The sequence below is a fragment of the Anoplopoma fimbria genome, chromosome 21 (assembly GCF_027596085.1).
Source record: "Anoplopoma fimbria isolate UVic2021 breed Golden Eagle Sablefish chromosome 21, Afim_UVic_2022, whole genome shotgun sequence".
Lineage (NCBI taxonomy): Eukaryota > Metazoa > Chordata > Actinopteri > Perciformes > Anoplopomatidae > Anoplopoma > Anoplopoma fimbria.
The window spans coordinates 17,829,726-17,845,593 of NC_072469.1; the positions used below are offsets into that span (position 1 = coordinate 17,829,726).

The 15,868-nt window shown below is 40.5% G+C and overlaps 1 protein-coding gene across 1 annotated transcript in view; it reads right to left on the reverse strand.

The window, feature by feature from the left end:
- Window positions 1-15,868, reverse strand: part of ofcc1 (orofacial cleft 1 candidate 1) — a 79,943-nt gene that overhangs the window by 21,743 nt on the left and 42,332 nt on the right. Inside the window, exons 18-21 of the mRNA XM_054623414.1 lie at window positions 8,323-8,574; window positions 5,340-5,592; window positions 4,705-4,868; window positions 876-1,035 (exon numbers count right to left, since the gene is read on the reverse strand). Coding sequence (XP_054479389.1) covers window positions 876-1,035; window positions 4,705-4,868; window positions 5,340-5,592; window positions 8,323-8,574 — 829 coding nt within the window. The remainder of the gene's footprint in view (window positions 1-875; window positions 1,036-4,704; window positions 4,869-5,339; window positions 5,593-8,322; window positions 8,575-15,868) is intronic.

Consider the following 15,868-nt stretch of genomic DNA (forward strand, 5'->3'; position numbering starts at 1 on the left):
AGCAAAGAGCAAGGGTGTTAATGAACACGGAGAACACCGAGCGATGTGTGCCACTAACAAATCCTGCGGAATAAATTAAAGGGGGCTGCGGTTTGATCGCTGTGTTCCATTTCCCTTATCTCAAGAAGTCACATTTTCAATCACTATGCAAAGATTTCACATCGGGTGTAGACTCGGTGTTAATACACTGCCCTTCCCTGTGTCATCACCATCGACCTGCGCTTGGCTGTCAAACAAGCGACAGCCTCTCGCAAGCAATAGTAATTTCATGGGGACATGGATTTATGCGAACTAGAGGCCTGCATTCCCCCATGACACCAAGTTGTCCACATTAAAGAGAATGCCCAGCGTAGCATGTGCCCATGCACCCTAGCATGTGTGTGTTGATTGAGCAGTCTTTCTTTAATGAAATATCTTCGGAAATTGGTTTCCACCGACTAATCAGGCAGCCTGCTAGCCGAGTTTCTGTTTTGGTAATTATCTTGTACTAATTAGAATGAAGCTAAAGACCTCTGAGATGAATTCTCAGCTTTCTGAAATGTAACTAAAGAAAATGTAATGATATAAAATGAGCCTATCCTATACATCCTCTCAGACGTTATATCTTTGTTTAAGTGACCGGACGTGGCGTTGATGAACCGTGTGATGCCATCATGGCTGCCGTTAAATGTTCCTTTTAGTATCACACTCATTTTGCCCCAGCCAGTCTTTCCCTTTCGCTATACACAGTCCAATCAAACGGACAAGTATCAGTGACCTTTTGACCCATTCTCTCATTGGGAAAACATCCATTAGCCCAATTAACCGCCGAGGGTTTGAGGAGAAGATAATTTTCTAGAGAGACACGAGAGGCTGCAGTGTAGTGAGATGCTTACCTTGCGCCTCTCCCCATTAAAGCCTCTCCACTGCTCTGCCTTCTTGACAATATAACTCAGCTCCTGATTGGACAGCTCCAGGTCTTGAGGCAGGAAGTAGGTCCCCTCCCTGGCTGTGAGCCGCTGAAAGACGTCCAGCATGCGACCATTGTTGTGGAATCTGAAAGGTATGATGTGAGAGAAGAAGTGAGGAGGGTGGGGAAGTGGTAGCAGGGGTGACGGCATCCTGAATCACTGCCTTTGCTCTGTAAAGGTCACATGGTGTCAAATGTCAATGCAAGGAAAAACATGCATCTTTGACTTGTGTCAAAGCAGAAATTTGTGGATAACTAGCTCTGCGGCTACCTCCATGCTAAACATGTCCTCTTGTTTCACAATGGCTGGCTTTTATGTAACAGGTCAAATCACTATAGTCCCAACTAGCTGGTACCAAGTATGAATCTTCTATTGATTTCACAAAGCATAGTTGCAGCGTGACGCTCTACAAAAGTCTAATACATCAATACAAACACAATGAAAGAGCAAAAGGAATCAAACAAATTGGCCTGTGAGTGGGAAGCACTTTGTTAACACAAGCTGCAGCGATGTCTGTGTTTGGCTGTGGGTCTGTGTGGTTGCGCATCTGTTACTGTGTGGGAGTCAGATCCTGGGATATTCTTCTGTGTTAATGCCGAGCTTCAAAGATGGCAGATGCAACGGACGTGCTGGTTGCAGATGTGTCCGGGGAGACCGGCCTGAGTCACAAGAAAACGTTCGGCACAGCAGAAGGCATATTGATTCATACCTCCAGATGAGCTCACATCACCAAAGTGTTAGTTTTCTTTTGCCACAGAAGGGTGCATGCAGCCAAGACCTAAAAAGAATCACCATGTCTGTAAACAAATGCCTTGGCCGACCATCAAAACCAGCAGACCTTGTGCCCTTCCATAGAGATTCTAGTCTGTCAGAGGGTAATCAACTCTCAAATAAAACCAACATCAAGGAGACGGGGATTTATACAAGGAGCTGGTACGGAGCTTTGAACTCAGCATCATCCCCCATCGCTCTTGGGAGAGAGCTGTTTGTAGAATCTTGACCTCAGACACAGGAATAGCATGCATTAATTTTCAACCTACACTTGAATCTTGCTTCTCATTCATTTATGCGGTCTCTCTCTTGGAGGAATTCACCATCTTTGCATCATTGTGCTTCAAAACAGGCTCATTTCCTTGGTGTTGAAAGTGACCTGAATGTAAGTATGTGTTACCTCTATCTGAGATTCAACCTGGATGATAAGGCTCTCCATCAGCTCTTCTTCGGTATAGGGGTCACCTTAAGGACTAAGTTAACTCATGGAATATATTATAACAGAATATTCATCATCACATGTCCATGGTGGATAAAAACAGAGGGGTCGTTATGCATGGGAATGGTACGTACATTAAACAAATTTATTTCTAGAATTATGTTTTCTGTCTTTAACTAAATCAAATCACTGAATTTGCTATATATTAATACTCTTTTATTGCAAAAAGTAAAAGAGTGTCCAACCTCCCAATTGCATGCCTATACACATGAATTTTAAATTATATAATTGCCAATAAGTGAATTTTTTTATGATGATCAATGGGTGATTTGGCTACTGTATAGCTATGGGGTCTTACTGCCCCTTTACCTCTAAGTCCATGCAAAAACTGTATACTGTATATACATTTATAAACATGCAAACTCAAGAAACACAGAAATGATGTAAGAAAATGCGAATCAACTATATATTTTGGGGGTTTTGAACCTTGTAACTACACCAATATCAATGTATATCAGTGTGTCACTCGTTTATGAAGTTTCAAAGAGGATAGAGATGCAAAACACGTCACTGATGTGTATATTTGCAGCCAGTGAATAAAGGCTGCCTAAAATGTAATTAAAAAAGGATAACAGTCCATTCTATCTATACATATAGCCTGAGGGATTTTTTTTAGAAATAGGTCACGCTCTATGTCAGAGCCCCTTCCTTGCAGCCAATAGGAAACTGTAACCCATAAAATTATCAGCCTTGCTTCAGCCTCGTGGCCTACATTCAATACAAACCCGTGTGGCGGTTGAGTGGCAGAAGTCATTATTCCCGGCTGCTGTTTTAATATTGTCCATTTAGCTGGAGCCCGATAAGAGTCCCGCTTACTGAAATTAGATGGCACCCTCTCCTCGGCCGCCAATCTCAAACTGATTAATTCAATAAGGGTTTTCTTACATTTTGAGCCGTTAATGGAATTTGGTCTCATATGAGGGTGGGAGAACACACCTTGGATGAACACTGAGTTACATTATTCAGTAATTTACCACCCGCCCTTCTGCTTTTTTAACTTCCATCCTGGAAAAAATGATGTCCTTCTATTATTTAAAAAGTGCAATAGTCATCCTTAAAGCTGGAAATTTAGAATCAGTGGTTCTGCTGTGCATATTTAACTCCCATTGCAATGCAGTGCCAATCTCCTGGGAAAAAAAGGCAATATTTGACTCAACAGTTGAGAGTTCTCAGGAACCTTCTTACAGCTCTATGGACGACATGAGGCTTTAGAAGAAATAATGTGTTAAAACAGTCCGAGGTGCTAAAACATAATACAAACCAAAATGTGTGACCTCAATCTGCAAGACATGTGTGCACCACCATGTAGATGCAGTCCATTTCAATATGTATGAAACCTGCAATGATACCAACCATGCAAAACATTCAGCCTAATCGGATAATGTAAGGGGGTTATATATTCACGCTATATCAAAACACATCTAACTTTTGAATTAGAAACGTTTTCCAACCAATTGCAGAGTATGGTGTGCTCAAAAAAGGCAACTGTGTGGTGCGTGTGTTTCTGCTTTTGTGTCTTGTAACTCTGTGTGTGTGTGTGTGTGTGTGTGTGTGTGTGTGTGTGTGTGTGTGTGTGTGTGTGTGTGTGTGTGTGTGTGTGTGTGTGTGTGTGTGTACAGATGTGTGAGGTTGATGCATAGCTGCATAAGTAATTCCATGCGACTATAAAATCAAAATGGATTAGATCAACACTTGTTTTCATTTTCTGTTGGGTTTTTTTATGTGCTTTTCTGTGGACAGAGGAGGGGAATAATTGGTGGATTGGGTGGAACATGGCACAATGCTACGGGGCTGGGAGGTTTAGAGTCATTTCTTAACTGGTGCTTGGGAATAGTAGGCTGGTTGAGGGGCTGGAGTTGTTTCAGCAAGGGTCTTCCCCTTTAATTGGCAGACTGCCCCGACAGGATGCATCATTTAAAAAATACCCGAATGATAATTCCAAGCTAGAGCTGCTTCTTGGACATCAGGGAGGTTAGACACAGAGCTTAATGTCAGGAGTGAATGAGCAATATAGTTAAAAGAAGGAACTGGATACAATGGAACCAGAATGGATTGTAGTTATGAACATGCTCACCGCTGTGTTTTCCTTAATGTAAACAACGATACTTCTTAATACTGACATGCATTGGCATTATGTTGGTTGCTCTTACAGCCAGAGCTGAATTGGATGCATTCAATTTCTTCCAGAAGACTGACTCATAGCAGGTAGCTTTGCTGTCAAATACAGTGACATGGACCTAACCCCTTTTGGGTCTCAAAATAATGCTCTTCTATTTCTCTTCTAATGCTTGAATATCCATATTTTAATTTACATTTTGTTATTGGATTCTTGATTTGCTTATAATTTCCCTGATTGAAAATGTTTCTCAAAGGTTATGCCTGACCTGTGCAAGTTGCTCATTCATAGCAGTCAGTGTGTTGGAAACAAAAAGCAAATATATTCAAAGTTTGCCAAACGGGTCATCATCTTCCTGTGTGTCTCACCTGAGCACGTTAATGGAGAGGATGGTTATGGAGAGGAGGAACAGGACTGCGTAGAGGAAGAGAGTGATGATCACTCCTGCTGCACCTGATTGGTCAACCCGATAGAAGTGCCAGTAAAGCTTGGCCGCATCCCCCACCGGTGTGTCTGGGCTGTAGGCGAGACGCTGAGGAGACACAGGTTGGAAGAAAAAAAACAACAGGCTGGACAGTTACAATACTGGGAAGCTCTTGCCTAGGACAGAGACTGATCAAAAGAAGATCACATGATGGCTCAATGACTAAGTTTTACATGGTTTCTCTTACATTGCTGACTTTTTAAAATCAGAAATTTAACCACGGTTTGGATTAATTTGTTAGTAATTAGCGCAGCATATGAAGAGCTATTTGGTCAGACACCGTAAAAATGCCATTTAACTATGATTTTATTTAGACATCCCCTCTGGTCAAATCATTCAGTCCTCTTCACTGACACAATCCAAGCCACTAACAAAAAAGGCACCCATCTAACCTTGCACATTTTCTTTCTCACCCTCTCTCCCTCCCCCTTTTTTTTGTAATCTAAAGTCACTTTGCCAAGATAAAGTGAACTCCTATTTAAAGTGCACAAGTGTCCAAGTTATTTTTAAGTGACTTACCCCGAGGACGGCGTCCACTGCAAAGACTGCCAGGGGGTCGAGGACTGTCCACACTCCCTGAGCCATGATAAACTTTGACGTGAAGGAAGGGAGTGAGCCAAATATTTGTTGACAGCCCCATCTGATCAGAACCAGCAGGAACGTTACTGCGTTCAAGGTCAGGGGACCCACCACCACCATCGCCAGCTCCTCCCGGGTGTGGAGCAAAGAACTCTGGTAAACGAGGTCCACCGTGTGTGCGTGGAACTGGAATCTGGCGGGAGAGGAAACGGAGTTGGGGTGATGTGCTGTGATGCGGGTGTGTGAGTGTGAAGTATGCGTATGCGTCAATATGCGTCTGGTATATTTGTGTTTGTGATGCCTTGCAGCTGAAGGGCAACTGGTTCCAGCAATTCATACACTACGTTATTTTGTTTGTGCTTAATTCAATCATAGTTAATTAGTTTGATGTCAATTAACATTGGAATTGGCTTTTTTACTAGTATGTGCTGCCTTACTGGTCACTTATAATATGTAAAGAACTACCGTAAGTAATATAAGATCATATTATATATATGTTTATTTTTGTAAATTAAACATTTAAATGAAATGTATCAAAAACTGACTATAAACTATAAGTAACAGTATTAACACCTGTACTGTTACTTCAGAGAGCTTTTCTCAGCCCCCTATTGTAAGTTGGACTCCACATTTACCGCAAGCCTCATGAGTTTCTTAATCTTCCCAGCAGTCAGGAGGAGGTAGAGCCAGTGGTTGGAGGGGAAAGGTCCAGTTTTTGCTCATTAATTTCCATCTGATTTGCTCCAAGAGTCAAGCTTTTCTCAGATTCTGTCCATTAATCTGACAGTGGAGGTCCATTTGGTGTTTTAACTGAGGCAAAACTCCTAACACAGAGATTCCATCCTCCTAAAGTCATTCTTTTGAGCACAGAGATTACCTCACGACCGGTACAGACAGGAGAGTTTAATGTTATTTTTAACACTGTAGAATTATATTTTCTAGATAAATTGCACTGATAAATCTCATTCCAAGAATGACAGGGGAATATTTCATTTATAGGGAATCTTGATGTAATACAATGAAATTGGACTTTCCAGTCCAATAAATTCTAACAGCGTTTTGACATTGGCAGCATCATTCCATATCAAATCAAATTTGGTGTCTCTTCAAATGTAATATTTGAAATTTCAAAACTGCATATACAATAACTTATGTAATCGTCTGAGCATGTGCAGTGCTATTGTCAGGCAATGTGGATCTTGATCGGCGGTGGAAACTAACTAAGTACTGTTACTCAAGGACAACTGGTTACTAGTTCTATATGCGAGTATTTTGATTTTATGCTACTTCCACTCATCAACATTTTGGAGAGAAATATTGTACTATTTACAGCACCCTAATCATTATAAAAGCTACAGTTACTAGTTATTTAGCAGATAAGATTAGTCTTATCTGCTAAATAACATTATTTGACCTACAATAAACAGAAACTACATTGTATTTTACATTGTAATAAAGAAACACATAACTACCCAATGGGACAAAAAAGGAATGTTGGCCCTATGTGACCCAGCCACAAAAATGCTGTTTACATATTGATGCATAAGTAATAATAGGCCAATAATATAGTTTGTAATAATATACATCACTGACATGGGGCATATGCTACTTTGTATAATGAGTCATTTGCATTTAGGCCAACTTTGAAACACAGGACTTGTACTAGAGTGATTATAGATTGTTGTATTACATCTGTCAGTGTGTAAAAATACAAAAAAGAAAGAAGGAAAGAAGAGCTCATAGGTGACTGAACCAACATTGGGGCCCCTGGGCACACTTTGCTCTCCACTGATGTCCGAGGGGGGGGAAGAATGAGGCAAAGAAAGACAGAGAGACCGAGTCAGAGAGGAGTGAAAAACTGAGTGAGATAGAAACAAGAAGGGAGGGAGGCCTGTCATCACACTAGCCACTCCGACTGTCACTTGGCCTCTCTCTCTCTCTCTCTCTCTCCCTCTTTCTCCCTCTTTCTCACTAGGCACCACCAGCTCTGGCCATTGCATGGAGAGAGAAATGCTCGGAGGGAGAGCAGCAGATTTGGACATGTGGAAGTTGTCATCAGACGTTGACCCCCTCTGTTTTCACATTTTTGTTTTTTCACCTCCTATCCAACCCCTCAGTCCATCCTCTGTTTATATTCCGCCACGTTTTAGTTTTTTTTCCTCCCTCAGCCTCCCTCTATCACTTTCCGTGATTTAGCGCGTGATGTTTGCACCCCCATGTTATTGTAATAAAAACCGGGTTGTATGCATGTTTGCGGCCAGCTTGTTTTATTGTGATGAATTAAATCAGCACCATATGTCATTGAGATGTGATTTAACAGTTCTGTGGTCTCTTATTGCTGTTTATTATCAATGCTGTGTACCAAATAATAACAATAAATTCCTTCCAAATAATGTAGCCTTTTGGGACTTAAGCCCGTGTGGTGAAACCAACAAACTCCCCCAGCAAATGGTTTGTTAATATTGAGAGAGTCTTGTTAAAATGTTAATGGGGGGATTCCAAACAGATGATTTGGGCGTATTCAGTGTGTGTGCATGTTTGCCAACTCACGCACACACACACTGAACATCTTCCTTCTCTCCACTGCTCCTTAACCCCTCCTCATCCCATTTCACCAACGTGCTTTGCATGTGTGTGCTTCTGAGCTTGCATGCATGTGTTTTGGGCGAGTATGTATGTGTGTGCATCTGCAATTTGCTTCAGTTATCTATGTATGTATCTTGCCTCCATGTTAAAGGATTTATGTCAGCAGCAATGCGTGAGCTCATGTAGTCCTGCTCTATGTGAGTATATCCAAACCCCCCCAATGCTCAAATGTGTGTGTGTGTGTGTGTGTGTGTGTGTGTGTGTGTGTGTGTGTGTGTGTGTGTGTGTGTGTGTGTGTGTGTGTGTGTGTGTGTGATATCAAAGCAAGCAAACTCACTTGTTGACAGGAACTGCTATTGCCTGAAGGTAGAGCCACTGGCTGCAGTAATGCAGGTAGAGCCTCACAAACCACATCAAAGCCAGCAGCAGCATAATGAGGCCGAGCTGCCGAGCGGAGTATCGCCAGCTACAATGCGACTGTCGTTGCCGCGGCAACGGCAGGCCCAGCTCGGACGGCAGCATGCGGAGGGCCAGACGTGCTCGTTCGGACAGACGTGAGGGGAAGCAGCCCGATCCAGTCGGTGCTGATCTGTTTTTAAACAGAGGAGAATAAGACATGATAAAGTTTCATCTTTATATTTATTTTTCTTCTGACAAAAATAATAATATTTATTTAAATAGTTCTTTAATGCAATTATGTATGAGGGTTATCCTCTAACTTTACAAAGTCTTTTCACTAATACTTCTTTCAATTTTTTTCTCTCCTTTCATTCTTGATCTTTTGCATTACATTTTCAGCAACATGCACCCTGAAGACCTCAGCAGTAACAAATATAAAGGTTGGTTTCAACATTAAATGTCATGTTTACTATGTATGTTGCAATTCAACGTACAAATACTTAATATTCTCTGCATTACGCTTCGTTATTCAAAAGCATTTGTTTGCGATCATCAGATGCATGCACTAAATAATAGGTGGGGAAATGTAGTATTCAAATTGACACGCATTCACACATGCACACACAAACAGATTCCCTTCCAGCAGTGCTCAGCTTCCCTCAGCACCTCTGCCTCCTCTGTGCCGCCCTTTGTCAGGCCTGCTCAACTATTCCCTTTCAAATAGAGGGCACAGATGGAACCGTGGAGAGGAGAGGAGAGAAATATTCAAAATATGTTACAACGGGCTGGTAACAGCCTAGCATAAAAACACTACATACAAAGCATTTGCAACACCATGCAGCGTGTGTCTGTGTTTATAGTAAATGAGTGTGTATTGTTACAAAGTGCATAGAAATCTATTTATTATCGTTTGAAAATGTTAACACAAGCAGACATTGATGACCCCAATTGTCTGGCTGGCAGTAATTAGACGGAGGCTAAAGTAGGTGTGTACAGTAGAGCTATGGTTAGCATCACAGAGTGTGACTTTAGGCCTTTGCCTCTGGACATCCCTGTGTCTCACCACCGTGTCCCAGAGCGCAGTTGGAATTCACTTTGTAGTGTGTATCTAGGGAAAATGTTACACAGCCTAAAGACGAAAAAACGAGAAAAAAACAGAATCAATTGTATTACCACCACCCCCCCTCCCCTTACCAAATAATTAGGCTAGACTTACATCAAAATGCAGCGCTGTGCTGTCTTTTGCTTGTGTTGCTGCTGAAATAAAGAACGGTCACACAGCTGCATTTAAAACAAAATAGATCATCTTTCCTGTTCCTGTGAGGTGGGTACACTCTCTGAAGTGTTAAATTATTTGAAGTTATCAAGTTCCTCAGTGGATGCACACGAGAGCGCTGGTGAAGCGTACGGTACACGTGGGAGAGCTCGGGATTCATTCAGAAAACGCTCAGTCAACAGTTTGGGCTGCTAAATATTCATAGCTGGGCTGAAATAAACTCGAGCAGAGCGGATAAACATCTGGCATAAAAGTCAGTTACCGGTTGAGATTTAAAAAAAATACAGTATGTGTCTCAGGTGTCCCACTGCATGTACACTGTAGATTTCATGTGTGAGGTCAGTGAGATGCTATTCATTCAAGATAATATATGCAGAAGGGATGTAGGAAGAATGTGTGGCATCTATTGCTTTTTCATAACATATAAATTAATTCAGCTGAAGGCATTGTTTACTGTTGTCTTTTTTTTGTCTACTATTAATGTTAGAAGAGAGCAGCAGTATGTGGTAAAGGAACAAAGTGTCAGCTCTTTATAATAGTGGGCACATCCTCCATATTGATGAATGACAGTGGCAAGTGAAGATAACCTTAAATTCACTACCCTGAAAATTTTGAATAAATTAGCCATACATGACACTTTTGCATTACAGAACATATTGCAAACATTAATATGTCGGTTTTGGGGTCACTGCAACAAAAATAAGTTTTTCTGTGACTGTATTCGGGCGTCATGTGTGTGTTTATACAAGATTTTGAAGTGTGATGCAAACCGAAAGATGATAATGTTTAGAGCAAATGCATGTCCTGCCTCTCTATTATGATTTTGACAAAACACTTCCATTCTGTTCCAAGCTTCCTCACGACTTGCTTCACTGTGTGGCGGTATAAAACTGCTTTTCTGCGTGTCTGCGACAGTGGAATTACAGAGTAGACAAAAAAGCAGTGTGTCACAGACACAGGCAGGATGCTACCCTGTCAAGTGACATTAAACGAAAACAGCAAACACAACCTGACGCCCATCTTTCATATAATGAAGATATTGATGATGCATGAAAGAGGAATATTTTTAGCCGTCTTCATGTGGCGGCCTCTTCCAAAGGAAACTGGTAACATGATGTGAAATCTGTTATCACCACTGAATTGATTTCATTATGGCACCTCCAATTACAAAAGTACAATGCAGAAAAAGAGGGAAAGGCAAGGAAGTGGGCGGAGGTGTGGGCTCTTTATCTTGCAGGAACGAAGGACGTTTCACAGCTTGTCCCCTGAACGACTGATAGCATGTGGCGTAGCGGCCCAGAGATGAGACTAACCATTTCAACAGGCATGCATTGGCACATAGTACTATATTTTAATTGTAGTATATGATTTCGGGGTAAATCTGGGCCAGAAGATGTCCCTCATTATCTCAGTTTTGATATGTTTATTGTTCATTCCCATGTCATCAAAGCACAGCGCAAAAGGAGACACCGTTCTCCTTAAACCTAACCACAGCGTGCCAAAGCCTGTAAATCAGTTTTCACTATCGTATATCTGTCAACCATTGGAGCAAGAATTATCTCCTGGACTGGTTTTCCCAGGCTGTGTCCCGTAATGTTGTATGGCATGACAACAAATGGGAGCTGTGCTTTTAAAAATAGCGCAAAGTGAATAGCAAGTATAGACAAGTATTAGACCTCGAAGCCGCTATGGGTAATGAGAGATGGAGGGGCGGGGGAGTAGGAGAGTACAGTGGGGTGTTACATTTTAAATAGAAGATTTATGCTGAAGAGGCTCCAGGGCCGAGGAGAGCGAAGGTAACCCTCAGAACCCCTTTGCATTGCACTGATGGCTTAAACCCTCCAGTCTAAGGCCACTTAAAGCATCGGACTTATCCCTTTATTTTGAGGATTAAATTATTTTCTGTCACTTTCTTATTTGGGCCACCGGCATTGTTTATAAATGCACTAAAACCACAAATCTTTTCCCACATAGTCTAAGAATGGTTTGCTGTTGGGTAAATAGAAAGAGAGAAATAGTGTGAAAATAGACTTAAAAGATTGACAGATAAAGCGATTGTTTTCTCAGTGGCCCAGATGCAGTGTTTTGGTGATTACGGAAGAGTAAATTATCTTAGGTGTCAAGAGATAGAACTGAAGATACTGCGTCTTTGTTTACATTTCAGTTATGAAGAATACTGATCGTGCATTTGTTTTGGATTTTGACAGTATCAGTCATCTGTCCTCTGTGGGTTACACAACTAGGACTTTTGTTGTTAAAAATAAGATAAATCAGGTCAAACCTAATTGTAACTTGTAAACAATTACACAAACAACAAACTAACAGAACACAGACGGCCTTTGCTGATTCCGTAGTTATACGTGTTTATCTGCATTTTTTTAGGGTGTAAGCACAGTACACTTAATATAATTAAAGAGTTGTTTCTACTTGTATCTACCTGTTTGAGTTTTAATTTCAGCTGAGATTTACTCATAGGAGCTTAGTTTTACCATATAAGACAATGGAGGTTTCTAATGATATGAAATAAAAATGCCATATCAGTGCTAAAATAGCATGGGAAACACATACAATACAAGTTTAATATTTGCATTAATAACCTGTAGGATCATTTAACGGCCAGTGACAGGTTAGTCAGTGAAGCACTATATTATAATCCCAACAAGGAGATAATGAGATCGGTCGTGCAAGTGCATGTGTGCAGGAGTGTGCTTCTCTGCGTCTGTCCACGGCTAATTTCGCATACTGCTGCACCAAACTGCATAATATTTTGTGTCGTCGTTTTTGGCTGTATTCCCAAGTACCCCTAGTGGTTGCAGTGACTCAAACTTTATCAAAATGCATTTTATTGCCTGTTTGATAGTGACATTAATTGACTGCTGACTCCTCACTCACTATTCTGAACTGCCTCCCCTGGCTGGTAGGGGCTGCAGGTGAGATAAAGGAGGGTTTGTGCAGTTGTATTGTTTTGGACTGTGTGTTTTGCAATCAGCTAACAGCTAAACAAACTACACACAATGCAGTGTGCATCATTGCCGCTCAGCCGTGGCTTTCTATAGGGAAAGAAAACTCAAGTTGACACGCATATTTTCGAACAGGTGATAGTGTAGACATCTGAATTGATTGAAATTAGAACATATCTGTTGTGTGAGTTGTGCAGTCTAGGCCGGGGGTTGGCCAATTGTGAGTTGTACTAATTTAATCAAACTATACCGCCGCTATTAGTCGGCATAATCAATGACATAGATGCTGAAAATGCATCGCTATCAATATTCTGAACCAATGCTTGTTTTCTTTAATCTTTTGTCCTTGTAGCTGCTAAATACTCACAAAACCATGTTTTGATAATCCATCATAATATATTTCATATACAATTTCAGGGGTAGCGTATTTCAATAGACCAATATCTTGTATCAAATACTGCTCCCATGACAGAATCATTTTATATTAGGCTTCCAAACACTCCAAACTGTAAGAATATGGGGAGCATATCTTTTGTATGTACGGTACCACATCTCAACAGCACATATCAACCTACAGTTTTGCACTTTAATATATAAACCTTTGTTTCAATTTTGTCTTGTGCTGCATTAAACAATGACATACAGTTTGTCAAAATAAGAAAAACTTCAATAAAACTTAAATCGCTTGGATTAATCTGTAAAATAGCTGATGGATTAATCAATAGAAAATATTTGCAGTGACAGCCCATGACGGGTCCAATCAAACATTACAGCAGTGGAAGTGTGAGACACACCTGGCAGAGAACTGTTTAACTCTGTGTTGCATAAACATGAACAAATGCACATACTATGTTTGCCAATCCAAGTTTATAAATCATGTACAGATGCTACAGTAATTCCAACAGTAGAAACTTTAACTGCCTATTTATTGCATTTACGCAGAAGCACACAAGCTTACGTAATGATTGGCATGTTAGCGGGGTTTTGCACAGGTGGGGCAAATATAATACAGGAAGCTATGAAACCTCACAAAGTGGAAATCACAAAGAAACCCGCTCCCACAAGATGTATTAAATGATAATCATTGGTTACTAAGCTGGTATCGTTTTCCAAAGCACCTTGAATGTGTGTGTGTGTGTGTGTGTGTGTGTGTGTGCATAAAAACAAGTTGAACAGAGCAGCAGTATATGCCTGCAAGGCTTTTACATAATTGAGTCATTTTTATATCATCTTTTGAGAAGTTTTATTTATACTTCACCAAAAGACACAAAAATGATTCAGATTTAACTTTGTGCATGCTCTGTCTCTCTCTTTTAATTTTTATTTGTTCCAGGGACAATTACCTTACCATTTGGGAGCTTTATAAGCACAGCTTTTTACAGAGACCCTGGCAAAGCAAAGAACATATAAATGAGTTTCATTGACAAAATGGGAGCACAGTGGCAGGTATTTGGGGTGTAGTCAAAAGAGAATTATGGAATAGTGACTCAGCTGCAGAAATGGAGTCGGCCATCATGTAATTAAAAAAAGTACAACCATACACCAGCAAATTATGGGAATTATTTGCAGCTGACAGTGAGTGGAGGAGAGCATTTCAGAAGCTGTGAAAAAAGAAATGTTCCACTTGATTAGGAATCCATGTTTGACTAATAGTTGGCTGCTCATTTTTACAATGCGAGGGAGGTTCTCACATGCGAGCAAGCATATGAGGACAAAGGCCACAAGTGCTCTGTGCTGTTGATCCACCAGCAGTGGATGAGATGCAATGCTGGCACAGAATTGCAAGCTCATAAAAATGTTTTGATGCATTGATGATTATATCACATTTAATGTGAACCCAAGTGGACTAGAAAGAAACATACACATCAGTACCATAGTGGTAATTAAGGGTAGGATGTAGGGCATTTTATGTGGGAAACCAAAACTTGGGGTCGTACATTCAGGTTGATATTTTAAGGTAGTGACCATCAAAATGAACAGTTGATCTATATGTACGACTCAGATAAAAATACTAATTACTACTCTTTGCTTACGATCAATAATTTTGCATGCAATTGTTTCAACCATTCGCTCAGCAGTAACCTCCTGGAGTCTTGTTGCTTGGAAACCTTACGATAAAGACAAGACAGGAAGTACTGAATCAAGAAATAGGCACACCCCCCCATTTATACTTTTTTTGAATGGATTCAACAAATGTGTTCATACAATAGCTTAAAGGTGAGGGTAGGAGGATTTTGTTACCCTTGGACAGAGCCAAGCTAGCTGTCTCCAGTCCAATACACTGATATGCATTGTTAAATGGCAAATCTCTTAGGCCCTGTCTACACATGTATACGCTCTTTTATTAAATGGATGTTTTCCTCTACGTTTTGGCCTCTCATCCAATCGCAAACAGTTTTAGGTCACAAAAAACAAATATTTTTTAAAGCACATTTTGTAGGTGTAGATTTTGAGAAGAGAAATGAATCAAATTCAGTTTGTACAATGCACCAAATATCACAATATATAAATAAATAAGGAAATAATTAGCTATTGCTTTACTATTGTTTACTATTTTTTAAAACAGCTCACTGAGCATGCTCATAATCTTCTTCTCTGGTATTTGAGGTAGCTCTTATTGCCACTTATTCGCAAGCCTTTGGAGTTGTTTTTTGTTTTAGTGTGGATTGTGATATTTTATAAAACAAATGTAGTGTGGACAAAATTATATTTTAAAATGTAGAGGAAAAGTTTTTTAACTGTATATGATTATACAGGGCCTCAAGCAGCTAGCCAAAGCACCATTCAAGAACACAAATTTGATCAGCGACCATCCAGTTATGCAACTACTGCACCAGCCAAACAAATCCCTCTAGCAAGAATGTGTTCCTGGCCTCCTCACACACCTTGGAATAGTTTGGAAGTATACATGGGGTAGCCGTTTCATTGCCATGCAACATGTGGCGTTTTTATGGAGCGCCTGACTTAGCACGAGAGGGGATTAAAACATGGAAATGGCAGGTCCCTTGGTGCGCCATAAACTAGGGTGGAAACATTTCAGATGCAATTGCACCTGGGATCAACAAACATACAGGGACTTCCCAGGCATCATTTATACACACAGCTACTTCAGCTACCAACACAGTCCTCAACAATGAATAACAGGTTGTTTTTCTCTCTTTAACCCTTTTTTTGCGGCAGTGAGAAAATACTAAAAACATGGTGCCAGTAGATACAACGAATAATCAATGCAGGACAAATAATACATG